The sequence below is a fragment of the Pantherophis guttatus genome, chromosome 1, assembly GCF_059756535.1.
Source record: "Pantherophis guttatus breed Tessera chromosome 1, ASM5975653v1, whole genome shotgun sequence".
Classification (NCBI taxonomy): domain Eukaryota; kingdom Metazoa; phylum Chordata; class Lepidosauria; order Squamata; family Colubridae; genus Pantherophis; species Pantherophis guttatus.
In genome coordinates this window covers 7,508,943-7,521,357 of record NC_142063.1, presented here as the reverse complement: position 1 = coordinate 7,521,357, position 12,415 = coordinate 7,508,943, and the positions used below count along the sequence as shown (strand labels likewise).

Genomic DNA, 12,415 nt, shown 5'->3' with positions numbered 1-12,415 from the left:
GGGTATTTTCTTCTTTATCATTACTTCATTCATATCCGGTCTCTTCTTAAATGACTCCAGCAATGCCGCCCCCTCCCCCCCAATGACTTCTAAAGGTAAACCATTCCTTAAGAAATTTCTCCTTAGTTCAAGGTTGCTTCTCTCTTTGGTTAGTTTCCATCCATTCTTAATCAGAAGCTCTTTTCACACAGCAAACTGAGTAGCACAAAAAATGTTTAGCTTCTTACTATGTTACAGAACCCCTGATTACGACCTTGTACATGTGAACCAGCTAATTTCACTACTAAGGTGGTCACACACCCTCTCATCTTTCTTGGTGACCTCAATCTACTGCTTATTAATTGGACCATAAACGAATGTACAACTGAACCCATACATGCAACCCAGTACAATTCTGTTACTAATCTGGGACTGGATCAACTAGTATCTAACAACACCAGACTCAACAACTGCCTTGATCTCATCTTCTGCAACAGTTTAAACTCAATTTATGGTCTACAAATAAAATAATCCTTTTCCAACAGTGACTACAGCATGACTGACTTTTGTCTCAATATACATCCTTACAAAGAATATCATAATGATGGGATCCCCAATTATAACTTTAAAAAAATCCAACTATGATCTCATAGACACTGACCTCTCACCTCTTGATTGACAAATTCTGTTCCCTGGTTGTAATACTGCTGAAGACCATTATAACATTTTTTTTTGCTTGAAATCAAAAGTGTCATTAAACTATACGTATCACTAATTACCCCCAAAACCAGAAAACACAAATCACCCATAACAATAAGGAAGCTTAAATCAAAAAAATAATCCCTTTCGCGAAAAAACAAAACTGGCTATATTGCTAACTTTAAAAGCTGCTACAAAATCTTATGCTGCCAGATAAAGACAGAATGCATCAATTACCACAGTAAACAAGAGGAAAACCTTCTACGCACAAAATCTACCTGCACCTTCTATAATTTGGTAAACAGCAAGCTTGAAGACTCAAGATCCATCCCACCCCTAAAAGGCAATGGCTCAAGTCCCACATTTCCTATTCGTACCACAACTAATTGCAACGATCTACTACATATTGATTTTACAGACGATAATGTTGAAAAGGCACTGGGCAGCCTAAAACCATCTCTATCTATTGGACCTGATGGATTATGTGCCTACTTCTTTAAAAAGCTTTCCACTGAGCCTCTAAGCATAATCTATGAAAAATCTTTCTGGACCAGCTTCTTGACCAAGCTATGGTCACTAGCCACAGTCTTTCCTATCTTCAAAAAGGGTGACCCCAGCCTAGCTTCTATCATCACATAATGGCCATCTTGAGAAGATGAGAAGCTAGTTCCATCTCTTGCTGGCGATCTGAGGAATCAGGTGTATTTACCTCTGAAACTAAAACTTTTCTCTTTATCACTGGGCATGGTTTCCGATTCCAATTTCACCAAAACACAAGAATTTTAGTTCCACAATCTATATTTAATCTTAGGATCTTCTCTTGTGATACTTGGCTACGTGCACTTTCAATTGGTTACTCTGGCCCTCGGTCTTGCTAACTGATAAATGAATGTTTGAAATGAATAAATCATTTCTCTCAAAACCATGGAAAATTCCACTGATTTTCTCTGGCTAATTGACAAAGGCACCAGAAAGCAGGAACCAGGTTTGATCTACTGGGCCATGTGGAAGGAAGCATTTGACCTGGTTGGTCAGTTCACTATTCAGAGAGGTGCAACATTTTAGGCTTTGATGTAGGAAATTCTGATGAATTTCAGACCAGGAACCCATTAGGACCCCTTTGAATCTTGCTGTGTGCTATGGTTGTCATAGAAACAGAATCATAGTATTGGAAGGGACATTGGAGGTCTTCTAGTCCAACCCCCTGCTCAAGCAACAGACCCTCTGTAGTTTTAGACAAGTGGCTGTCCTGTCTCTTCTTAAATGACTCCAGCAATGGGGCACCCATGACCTATAAAGATAAACCGTTCCTTAAGAAATTTCTCCTAAGTTCTAGGTTGCTTCTCTCCTTGGTTAGTTTCCATCCGTGATTAATCAGAAGCTGTTTTCACACAGCAAGCTGAGTAGCACAACAAATGGTAAACTTAAAAGAAGGGCAGGGTCTCAAATAAGTTGATATGCAGACATTGAATCAGGAACTGAAGAAATTTGTATGGGGAGCTTCTGATCTAAGTCAAAAGCCACAGAAATTACCTGCCATGACTGGACATTTGAGATCCTCTTTCCAAGCCTCATCATGGTTGGTTGAATTCTGGATCCATGCATTTCATGTAAAGCGTGTGCCACAGCATAAACAGCATTGTAGATATTGTAACTGTCACCTGTCATTCTTTTTTCAAAAGTGTAAGTGGGCAGATTCTGCAGATTCTCCTTTCCTGTACATTGTTTTTCTCCCTTTGGAGGGATCTTTCCTGATTTATGGATCTTGCAGCCAAAGACAAATTCCCACCATAGAGGGAGAAAGACATCTCCCTGGGGGTTCAAGGGGTCTAAGGACAAGAGGAAGTGGCTGAATTCAGAGACATCCCCGGAGTGGTCCCTGAAATGCAAGACTCCATGAAAAATCTTTATATATCGCAATGTTTGTTCTGATTCTTTCTCACCAATTTTCCAATGGGCAGTGAGGATACAAACTTTCCTTATTGATGCCTTTCTGATATTTTCCAAATAATGCATTGCCCCTGCTACACTGAGAGTAACTGCTGAGTCTGCAAACATAATAAACACTTCTGTTTTAGACAAAGTAGGGAAATTGAAAATTAACTTCTTCAGAGTGATTAGAAAACTATCCAATTCCAGCATTAGAGTGAAGGCCAGGCAGATCTCCTTCTCCTGGAGCATTGGCGTTAGAGTTGAGATGAAACGTTCTCCCCTCTCATCTTCAGGGGCAAAAAGACCAACCCAGTTCCACTGGAAGTACAGGAGCAGCTGGATTAAACCCACATACTGAGGAGATTCCTTGGGATTAATCCCGAAGAAGGAAGGATAAACTCTTCTCTCTCCCTGAGAGAACTCAAAGCCAACACCGAGCTGGAGAAAAAGAGATTCTTTTTTCTTTTCATAAAATAAATTTTATTAAATTTTCCAAGTTAAAATCAACATAAGAGAAAAACATTGATTATACATAACAATAAAAACCATACATTCCGAGACTTCCGGGTGTGACGTCACTGGCGGCTACAGCCAAGATGGATCGCTCCTGATTCCTTGGCTGGATTTTATCCGCTGAGCAGCGTGAATTGGCCACTGGTCACCTCATTGGGGAGGGTACAGTAGAGGGGAAGCCCTAGCAAGCCTGCTGAAGTGCGATCGGCTGGATTTGTGAAGGGAAATCCCACCCCGGGATGCCAGTGGAGGAAGAGGGCTCCAGATGGTAGCCCCGAAGCCAGGCTCGCACCCAGTGGAAGAAGATTTGCCCACAACACAGAGAGACGTGAAGCGGAGGAGCCCGTGTTGGGATCGGATTACTTGGAGAGGTGTGTGTATGAGGGAAAGCCGACGAGAGGGAGCATGGGAGGCTCCATTGAAAGCGGCAAATTGACTGACAGGCTAGAGTGATAAGTGGCAGCAGAGTTTGTACTTGTTAAGACGGCCTAAAGAGATTCTTTTTTCAAAGACAAAGTAAAAGTTTTCTGGTGACTTTAGTAGTGACCATTGTGTGCTTGATGGGCCTCCAGTCAGGCTGACTCACTTTGAATGGCAAACTTCATCTTCTTCCCCTCTTAGCCAGTTTTATTGGTTGTGGTACATCAAAAGACAAGAGAAAAAACCAACAACCTGATACAGAGAATAAATGGCACTAAAATGATGGCTACCCTTTAATAAAGAATAATCTAAGGGTCACAAGTTCATTAATTCCCCCCACACACAAAACAACAACAACAACAACTAATTTTAGTTTCATCTTTGGCTTCTGTTTACTTCTGATCTTTGTCTATTCCATACTGGATCCAGTGGAGCTCTCTTACCTGCGGGACCTTAAAGACACTGAACATGGAGGCCATCAGCCTTGAGGACTTGGCACTGAGACCACCAATGATGGACAGTAGAGAGTCCTGCAGGTGACATTTGTACCCTGGAACCACTTGGCCTCGTGAGGAGAGCATGGAGAGGCTCTTTAAGGAAATCTCAATCTCCCTCTGGGAATGGCCATGGATGTGGAAGCCAAGGGTGATGTTGGGGAGCAGAAGAAAATCCTTATTGACTTCGGAAACAGCAAACATCAATGCAAGGAACTGCTGGTAATAACTGGTGATGGGTCTGTAGTGAGCAAAACATTGGCAAATATTACAGGAAAGCTTCTGCATGTCTGTAAAATTTGCTTCACTGTTTGGGGGGACTTTTGAGGGCAGAAACTCCCAAATTTCATTGGGTTGGGTTTTTTTCAAAGGATTTCCCTTGGCTAAACCTGGGTGATTTTGTGAGAAAGGAGACAAACTTTTCCATAGATATCATGGACTGTTTTATACTCTCTATCATCCCTGCCATATTAGAATAGAATGGACTAGAATTCTTTATTGGTCAAGTGTGATTGGACACACAAGGAATTTGTCTTTGGTGCATACGCTCTCAGTGTACATAAAAGAAAATATACATTCTTCAAGAATCAAAAGCTACAACACTTAATGATAGTCATAGGGAACAAATTAGCAATCAAATCATATTAGGAAACAGTCAATATGAATCATAAGGCCACAAGGTTACAGTCATACAGTCATAAGTGGGAGGAGATGGGTGGTAGGAATGATGAGAAGATTAATAGTAATGCAGACTTAGTGAATAGCTTGACAGTGTTGAGGGAATTATTTGTTTAGCAGAGTGATGACAGATTTAACAGATTAAGAGAGTGGGAAGGGACTTTATAGATCATCTAGTCCAACCCCCTTCACTGAAGCAGGAGACCCTACACCATTCCTGACAAATGGCAATGCAATCTCTTCATGATAGTCTCAAGTGATGAAGCTCTGATAACATGGCATTCGGGGAAAAACTGTTCTTGTGTCTAGTTATTCTGAGTGCAGTGCTCTACAGCATCATTTTGAGGGTAGGAGTTGAAACAATATGTCCAGGATGTGAGGGGTCTGTCAATATTTTCACAGCCCTCTTTTTGACTCGTGCAGTACACAGGTCCTCAATGGAAGGCAGCTTGGTAGCAATTGTTTTTCTGCAGTTCTAATTATCTTCTGAAGTCTGTGTCTGTCTTGTTGGGTTGCAGAACCGAACCAGACAGTTATAGATATATTCACTTTGCTCCAGTGTCTAGAATCCTTTCCAACTGCTCCCCTTTCACTGTAGTTATTTAAGGTCTCTCTTGGAGCAGCTTCTTCAGGTGTGGTAAAGATTGCTGAGCACAGGACTAGAGTGGGGGTAACCTCATAGATTTACTAAATACATGAGCAATACTGATTCCAAAACGAAGAGGGATTTTTGTAACTCCTGAACACTGGAAGAAAAAATTCCCTGAATGTAAAGCAAAGAAACGATTTATCTTCATGTATCCCCTTCAGCTGAAACTTACTTATTTACTAAATCAAGCTCCAAAGTATTAAAATCAAAGAAAGGAGACTTTAAATTGGCTCTCAAGGGCAAATTCCCACCAATAATGAGATCACCAGGCTTATAGTAGTTTTCATCCAGGTCAATATAATCCTGGAGCACACATATGGTTTGCAGCCTCTTTGCTGTAGTTGGAGCCAGGAGCCAGAAGAGCATCAGCATCAGAAGTAGCATGACTCCTGCCCAGTCATTCTTCTCACCTTCCCTCCTAGAACAGAAATCAAGGTTTATGCAGAAACTGATTTGAAGGTTTCTCCTGAAATCTCACTGGAACTTTAGCAGATCAGAGACCACCTGTGCCACCTGGATGGCACCAGGACAAATTTATATCAACAATGCTTCCTCTTACCTGTGTTTGGGCTGTGACTATAGAGGAAACAAAGGCATTTGAGTCTCTTCAAACCCAGGAGTGAGCTCTTTGCAAGGCAGGCTAAGGTGATATGTTCTGCCCCCAGAGATATTTTTAAAGCAGGTTTTATCTTGGTAGCTTTTGAATCTTGGAAACCACAGGGGACACACTAAGAATTACTGTACTTCAGATAATTGCAAGGAAAAGCAATTGTTCTACCCGAGTAGCCATAATTTTTTATTCACCAGGATGGAAAAACATGTTTGTGTTTCTTGTAATGCACAGAGCAGATGGAAGTTGGTGAAGTTGTGAATTTGACCTCCATGAAACTGACCAGAGAGAGTTTGGCCTGTGCCATAGTTGGTCAGCTAGTATGAGTGCTAATGTGGTTTGGTGGCACATGAGAATCGGTTGTACCCTAGTAGCTGTGAGCAGTCATGCCAATGCTTGGATGGAATAAACAGTTTTAACAAAGACTTGACAGGGGGATGAAATTAGAAACTGGGGTAAACGGCATGGGTGCATTCTGTTATGTGAGTCTCTCCTTCATCTGAAGGTGGTTCCATTGGGTGTTGGTTGGAGGAGAGAGACTGAGCCAAATCCATTGACTTTCAGGGTGCATCTGAACAGCCTTCTCAGTTTGAGATCCAGTATCATCATATGCTGATGATATTCAGTTCCACCAATGATTGACCAAGCAGTGCTATCAAGGTTTTGCATTAGTGCAGGGGTGGGCAAATATGGCCCCTTTATGACCTGTGGACTTTAACTCCCAGAATTCCTGAGCCAGCTTGGCTGTCAGGAATTCTGGGAGTTGAAGTCCACAGGTTGTAAAAGAGCCACAATTGTCCACCCCTGCTCTAGGCCAGTGATGGCAAACTTTTTTGGCGTTGCACCCCATTTGCACATGTGCACATGACCCTCCCCCCACGCATGTGCCCCACACTGCGTATGCACCCTCCTGTGCATGCACTCTCCACTTTTTCCAAGAGGGCTGGTGCACCTCTTACCGGAGGACAACCAGATACTGAACTGTTCCCTGGCGAGACAGCTGTTCCCCGGCTGGCGGCAGTGCTCTCGGCCCCGCCATGTGCCAACTGGGGAAGCTCCGAACATGCAGCCTTGCCTGGGTTCCTCCCCACTGGGTGCTGGGCTTCCCGGCAAGCCCTCTGCAGCAACGCGAGAACCGCCACCCCCAGGGGCAATGGGGGGTGGCTGCAAGGATGGACGAACTGGGGGTCCCCTGTCTCCCCATATGAGTAGGCTTCTGGTGTGGACCCAGGCCTGGGGGGGGGACTGAAGCCTCAGCACACCCATCCTTTCCGCTGCCACCCCATCACCGCTGGCGCTTCTCATGCTACCGCTTCTTACTCAGTGGCAGCTGCCTGGGTCGGCATGGCCAGTGTGGGCATGGGTGCTCAACATCCCTCATGTTGGGGGTGGGACCAGGGTGGGTGCCAGGCCCTGATCCACTGGCAAAGCCTCACCGATCCTCTTAGGTCACATGGCATTTCCTGGATTGCAGCAGGACATGGGCTGCCTGGGGCCCTGGGCAGCAAGTACCCGACACTTGAGTTCCCAGGGCACCAGGACTCTACTGCCCAGCCCCACTTCCCTGAGGGGATGCCTGGGCCTACTTGCCTCCTGATCCTGGCTGCTGCTGCTGCTGGTGCCAATACTGCAAGGCGAGGCAGGAAGCAAAGTGGGAGAGGCCTGGCTGCAGGGTCCCCGAAATACATGAGTGCAGGGCATGTGGGTCAGCTCTGGAGCTGGGTTCAGGTGGGGCAGAGAGGGGAGGGGAGTCCCAGCTGCTTCTCTGTTCCCTGATCATGATTCCCTGTTCTCAGTCACTCATGCCCTGGTCCTCTTGCATTTGAATTCACACAATGTGCTCTACGTAGGGCTTCCTTTGAAGAGCATTTGGAAGCTACAGCTGGTGCTGAAGGAAGCAGGGTGGACAATTTTATCTACCCCCTAGAATGTCACATGGAATAGCCGTGTTTTACAAGCTGCATTGGTTTCTGCTTTGCATCCGTGTCCAACTCAAGGTTTGGCTTATCACATTGAAAGTCCTCCATGGCATCCTCTTTGAAATATAAAACACATCTTTTTGCAGTTTAACGCTTTTTATTAGGTTATAAAATAAAATACAAAATGCAAAAGTAAATAGGAAGACACACTCTGTGTGAGGGGGAAACGGGGAGAAAGTGAGGAGAAATTGGGGAAAAGAAAAGAAGAAACATGGACTTCCGACTCCCTCTGTTGCAGTAAAAAAAAGCATTAATATCAAACCACAACTTTTTCTTTTTCCATAATAATATAGGCGAATCATTTCTAGAAAAACATATCAATTTAATTGGTAAAAGCCAAAATCAAAGTTTCATTTTTTTTCACTTCAAGCACAAAATCTGGAAGCTGTTTCCATGTGGAAAGAAAGGTACTTATATTCTTTCCTTTAACCAAAATGATCAATTTTGCCACTTCTACCAACTCCAACGGCTTCTTCTTTTTTTTTTTTGATTTTTTTTTAAACAAAACTTAAAACATAAAACAATTGTCATCCATTATAATTACAGAAAGTGTATTGATCGGTTATGAATCTTTTGTGCTTAATCCTCTATCCCACATTTTCTTATTTAACTGTTTATTACATTATTATTCTCATTTACCAATTATTTAACAGTAAATTGTCCTCTCTAAGGGGTAACTCCAATGGCTTATGTAGCCATTCATCCACAGTGGGAATCTAAGTGTCCTTCTATTTCTGTGCATATAATAGTCTTGCTGCTGTCAATATGTGTATATATATATATATATGATCAAAAATTTTCTCCAAGTCTTTTTCCATTAAACCCAAAGGAAAAGTTTCTGGTTTCATTTTTATTTTCATTTGAAGAATATTCTGTATTATAATTATAATCTAAAATTTCTTTGCTTTATCATATGTCCACCATAAATGGGAAAAAGTTCCTTCTTTCTTTTACACTTCCAATTTTCATTTGAACTACCTTTATACATCCGTTATCACTTATCCGGTGTTAAATGCCAGCGATATATCATCTTCATTAGAGTCTAGTGTAAATTTTAAACCTTTTATCCACATATTTTCTATTGTTCAAGCATCACATTATATCCAAAATTCCTTACCCAGTGAATCATACAATGTTTTACATGTTCACTTTCCAAATTCAATTTCAATAACATTTTATAAATCTTAGCAATAATATGTTAATCACTACCACATAGTAATATTTCCAATTCATTTTTAGCAAAATCAAACCCACAACTCTTTTTATTTGATTTAAACTTTTCTTTCAGTTCTTGATATGTAAACCAATGGCAAACATAACCTTCTAATTCAAGTTCTTCCCTCAACTTTAATTTAGGTTCACCAGAGTTGAAAGATAATATTTTACCATACGTCCAGTCGGGATTCACCACCATTTCTTTTCTTAAAAAAGCTTCTTGGGGGGACACCCAAAGAGGAAACTTCGTATAGAACCTTGTTTTATATTTATTCCAAACTCTTAGTATGGCACGTCTCGCAAAGTGATTATTAAAATCAACATTAACTTTAACTTTATCATACCATAAATAACCAAACCTTAATTCATGCCCCTCTAATTCAAGTAGCCTCTTATTCTGGAGGTTCACCCACTCTTTTAACCAGGCCAGACAACATTCCTCAAAATACAATTTCAGGTCTGGAAAACCCAAGCCCCCCTTTTCCTTAGCATCTTGCAGTAGCTTGTATCTAATTTTGGGTTTTTTCCTTTGCCATACAAACTTAGAAATATCCAAAATAAAAAATGCATCATTAACAACAGGTTTTCCTTCCATACAGAGCACTGGACCTCACTAAGGACACTTTAAAAACATGAAAAACAAAAGATTGACCACAGGAATACTATAATGAATTGCAGCACTTGATAAGGAATTCCTTTATGGACAAATTCCTCCTTCATGTTATTATTTATTAGAAACCTTATCACATTCTATATATGCCACAAAGACAAATATAAATGAGGCTAATCCTTGCATTAGTTAGATACTCTTGTTCCTTACTATATTTTCTCTACAATTCAGATCGGGCCTCAGCAGAATAATGTAGCATTTGGGGAAAAAGATACAAGCCAAGAGAGCAGTTCCAGAGGCCAAAATGGAGAAGATCTCCACAGCCACCATGGACTTCCCTTTGGTGCTCAGGTAGGTAGGGAGAAAGGAGATCCAAACACTGCAAAAGATCAGCATGCTAAAAGTAATGAACTTGGCTTCATTAAAACTATCAGGCAATTTCCTAGCTAGAAATGCCACTATGAAACTGACAAGGGCCAAAAGTCCTAGGTAAGAAAGGACACCGCAAAACATTACAGCTGAGCCTTGCTTACATTCCAAGATGATCTCTCCAAACAAGGAGTGGAAGTCCAGGTTAAGAAATGGGGGAGAGGTTACCAGCCAGGTAGCACAAAGGACTGCTTGGATCAGGGGACAGGCTAAGACAATGGAGTTGGTCAGTGGTTTTCCTAAGAATTTCCTTGTCTTGCTCCCTGGCTTGATGGCCATGAAGGCCAGAACCACCATGACAGTTTTTGCCAACACAGAGGAAACTGCAAGAGAAAAGAGAATGGCAAAGGCAGATTGTTGGAACAGACAAGTGATCTTCCCTGGTTGACCAATGAAAAGAAAGGAGCAGAGGAAGCAGAGCAGGAGGGAGACCAGGAGGATGTACGTGAGATCTCGGTTGTTGGCCTTGACAACTGGTGTGTCATGATGTTTATAAAAAATAATCAGGACTGCAAATGTAATCACAGAGAGGAAAAGAGCAAGGAAAACTAAGATGTAGCCCAGGGTGTCCTCATAGGCAAGGAAGTGGATCTTCTTGGCAATGCAGTGGTCCTTGTCCTTGTTGGGATATTGGTCTTCTGGGCAGGGTTCACAGTGAGCAGCATCTGAAATCAAGAGTCTATTTAAGAATTTCAGGGGGATCTACCATTATCCATCCTGCAGAGAAGATATGAGTGTTGCCTTTCTGCTATTGTCCTACGCACAAAGGGAATGAAACCGGCCACTGTGCAATTTTTGGGGAATCAAAAACAGCAAATTGTCTTTTATTTATGATGATCCTGGGGATAGATTATCCAGAGACAAGGATGTATCCAGTTCCAGCTATCCATTCACTATGCACTTCCACGAGTAATGTGGCTTTCAGTTTGAGGTTCCTGCCTGTTTTTCCCCCTACTTTATAATGGAACACACAGAAAATTGACCGATCCAGAAATGCTGCTGTTTTGTTTGTCTGTACATGATCCCTGCCTTAATCTCTCTGCTTTGTACTTCAAATGTGTTCATTCAGACTTATTTGATTGCTCCTATTCTATTAAAGAGACATAAATAGATGGATCTCCTCTTTCTCTGGCAGGTCTATTTCCTCAGAGGTTGATGGAGCTGCCAAAAGAATCACACTCTAAATGATATAAATTAATGCTTAACCACATACACCACTTCTTCAAGACAAGATTGGAAGTTGGTTTTACATGTTGGATATTAGAGTAGGAGTAGAATTGCATGTTGGGGATTCACAAATTGTGCCCTAAATCTATCCTGCAAGTAATTGCTGAGGATGAGGAAATGTCCTCTGAGGTAGGGCAATTTACTGTAAGGTTCTGCTGAAAAGTAGGAGTGCATATCAATAACAACACAAATGACAACAATAACAAAAACTTGATTCAATGTCTTCTTTGATCCTGGAAGATTTACATTTGATGTCTGCTCTATATCAGCTTTTGAAACATTTGAGTCTTATCACTATTCGATTTGCCAAAGAACTGGGAGAGAAGGGTGAGAAAAAGTGCAGATGCTCCAGAGACAGACAGTGAGAGCCAAGAACCTACCAAGGCCACTGCTGAAGGTGTCCAGCAAAGAAGTGAACTGTTCTCAAAAGAAAAGGACGATTCATAATTGGACAATGTGAACAGCCAGGGGTGGGGAGAAGGAGAAGCTATTGTTTAACCATGTAGGCCTTGCGTGGGAAAAACCAGAGCTGGTTTTGATTCTTTAGTACCGAAATGGTGTATCCAATAATGTTTTGCTTTGGGAATTACAAAGTTCCTGAGAGTGCCTCTTTTTGTTGGGTTTGCTAGTTGGTCCGCTGACACTCTACCTGTCTGATTAGAAATGGTCCCTTCTGGACAAGGGTCACATTGGTAGCAACAAACTGGTTTGCCCTCTGGAACACTTCTCCTCTCTCCTGCATGGCACCTCTTCATGCCACACCTGGCAAACGGCACCTTCTAAAAGAGAAAAGAGAAATGCTTGACATGGCCTAAGCAATGAACTTGCTGAATTCAGTCTTTTCCCGTTCCTATTTCCCTTCCTTATTCCTACTTCTATGTTTAGATTCTCTTCAAAAAAATACTTTGCCACTCTCAATCAGAAATCAAGAACAGTCCTGACACATTTATGAATGTGGAAGATTGGAACTGGGATCTCAAT

General features: G+C 41.9%; 1 protein-coding gene across 1 annotated transcript; it reads right to left on the bottom strand.

Moving 5' to 3' along the window:
* Positions 1 to 3,935: 3,935 nt before the first annotated feature.
* Positions 3,936 to 12,189, bottom strand: LOC148116309 (vomeronasal type-2 receptor 26-like). The gene is made up of 5 exons (XM_087894884.1): positions 12,084 to 12,189; positions 10,003 to 10,872; positions 7,411 to 7,601; positions 6,934 to 7,092; positions 3,936 to 4,157 (listed from the first exon to the last, which is right to left on the bottom strand). Exons 1-5 carry the CDS (start codon positions 12,187 to 12,189, stop codon positions 3,936 to 3,938), a joined length of 1,548 nt encoding a protein of 515 aa, XP_087751010.1.
* Between the last annotated feature and the right edge of the window lie 226 nt (positions 12,190 to 12,415).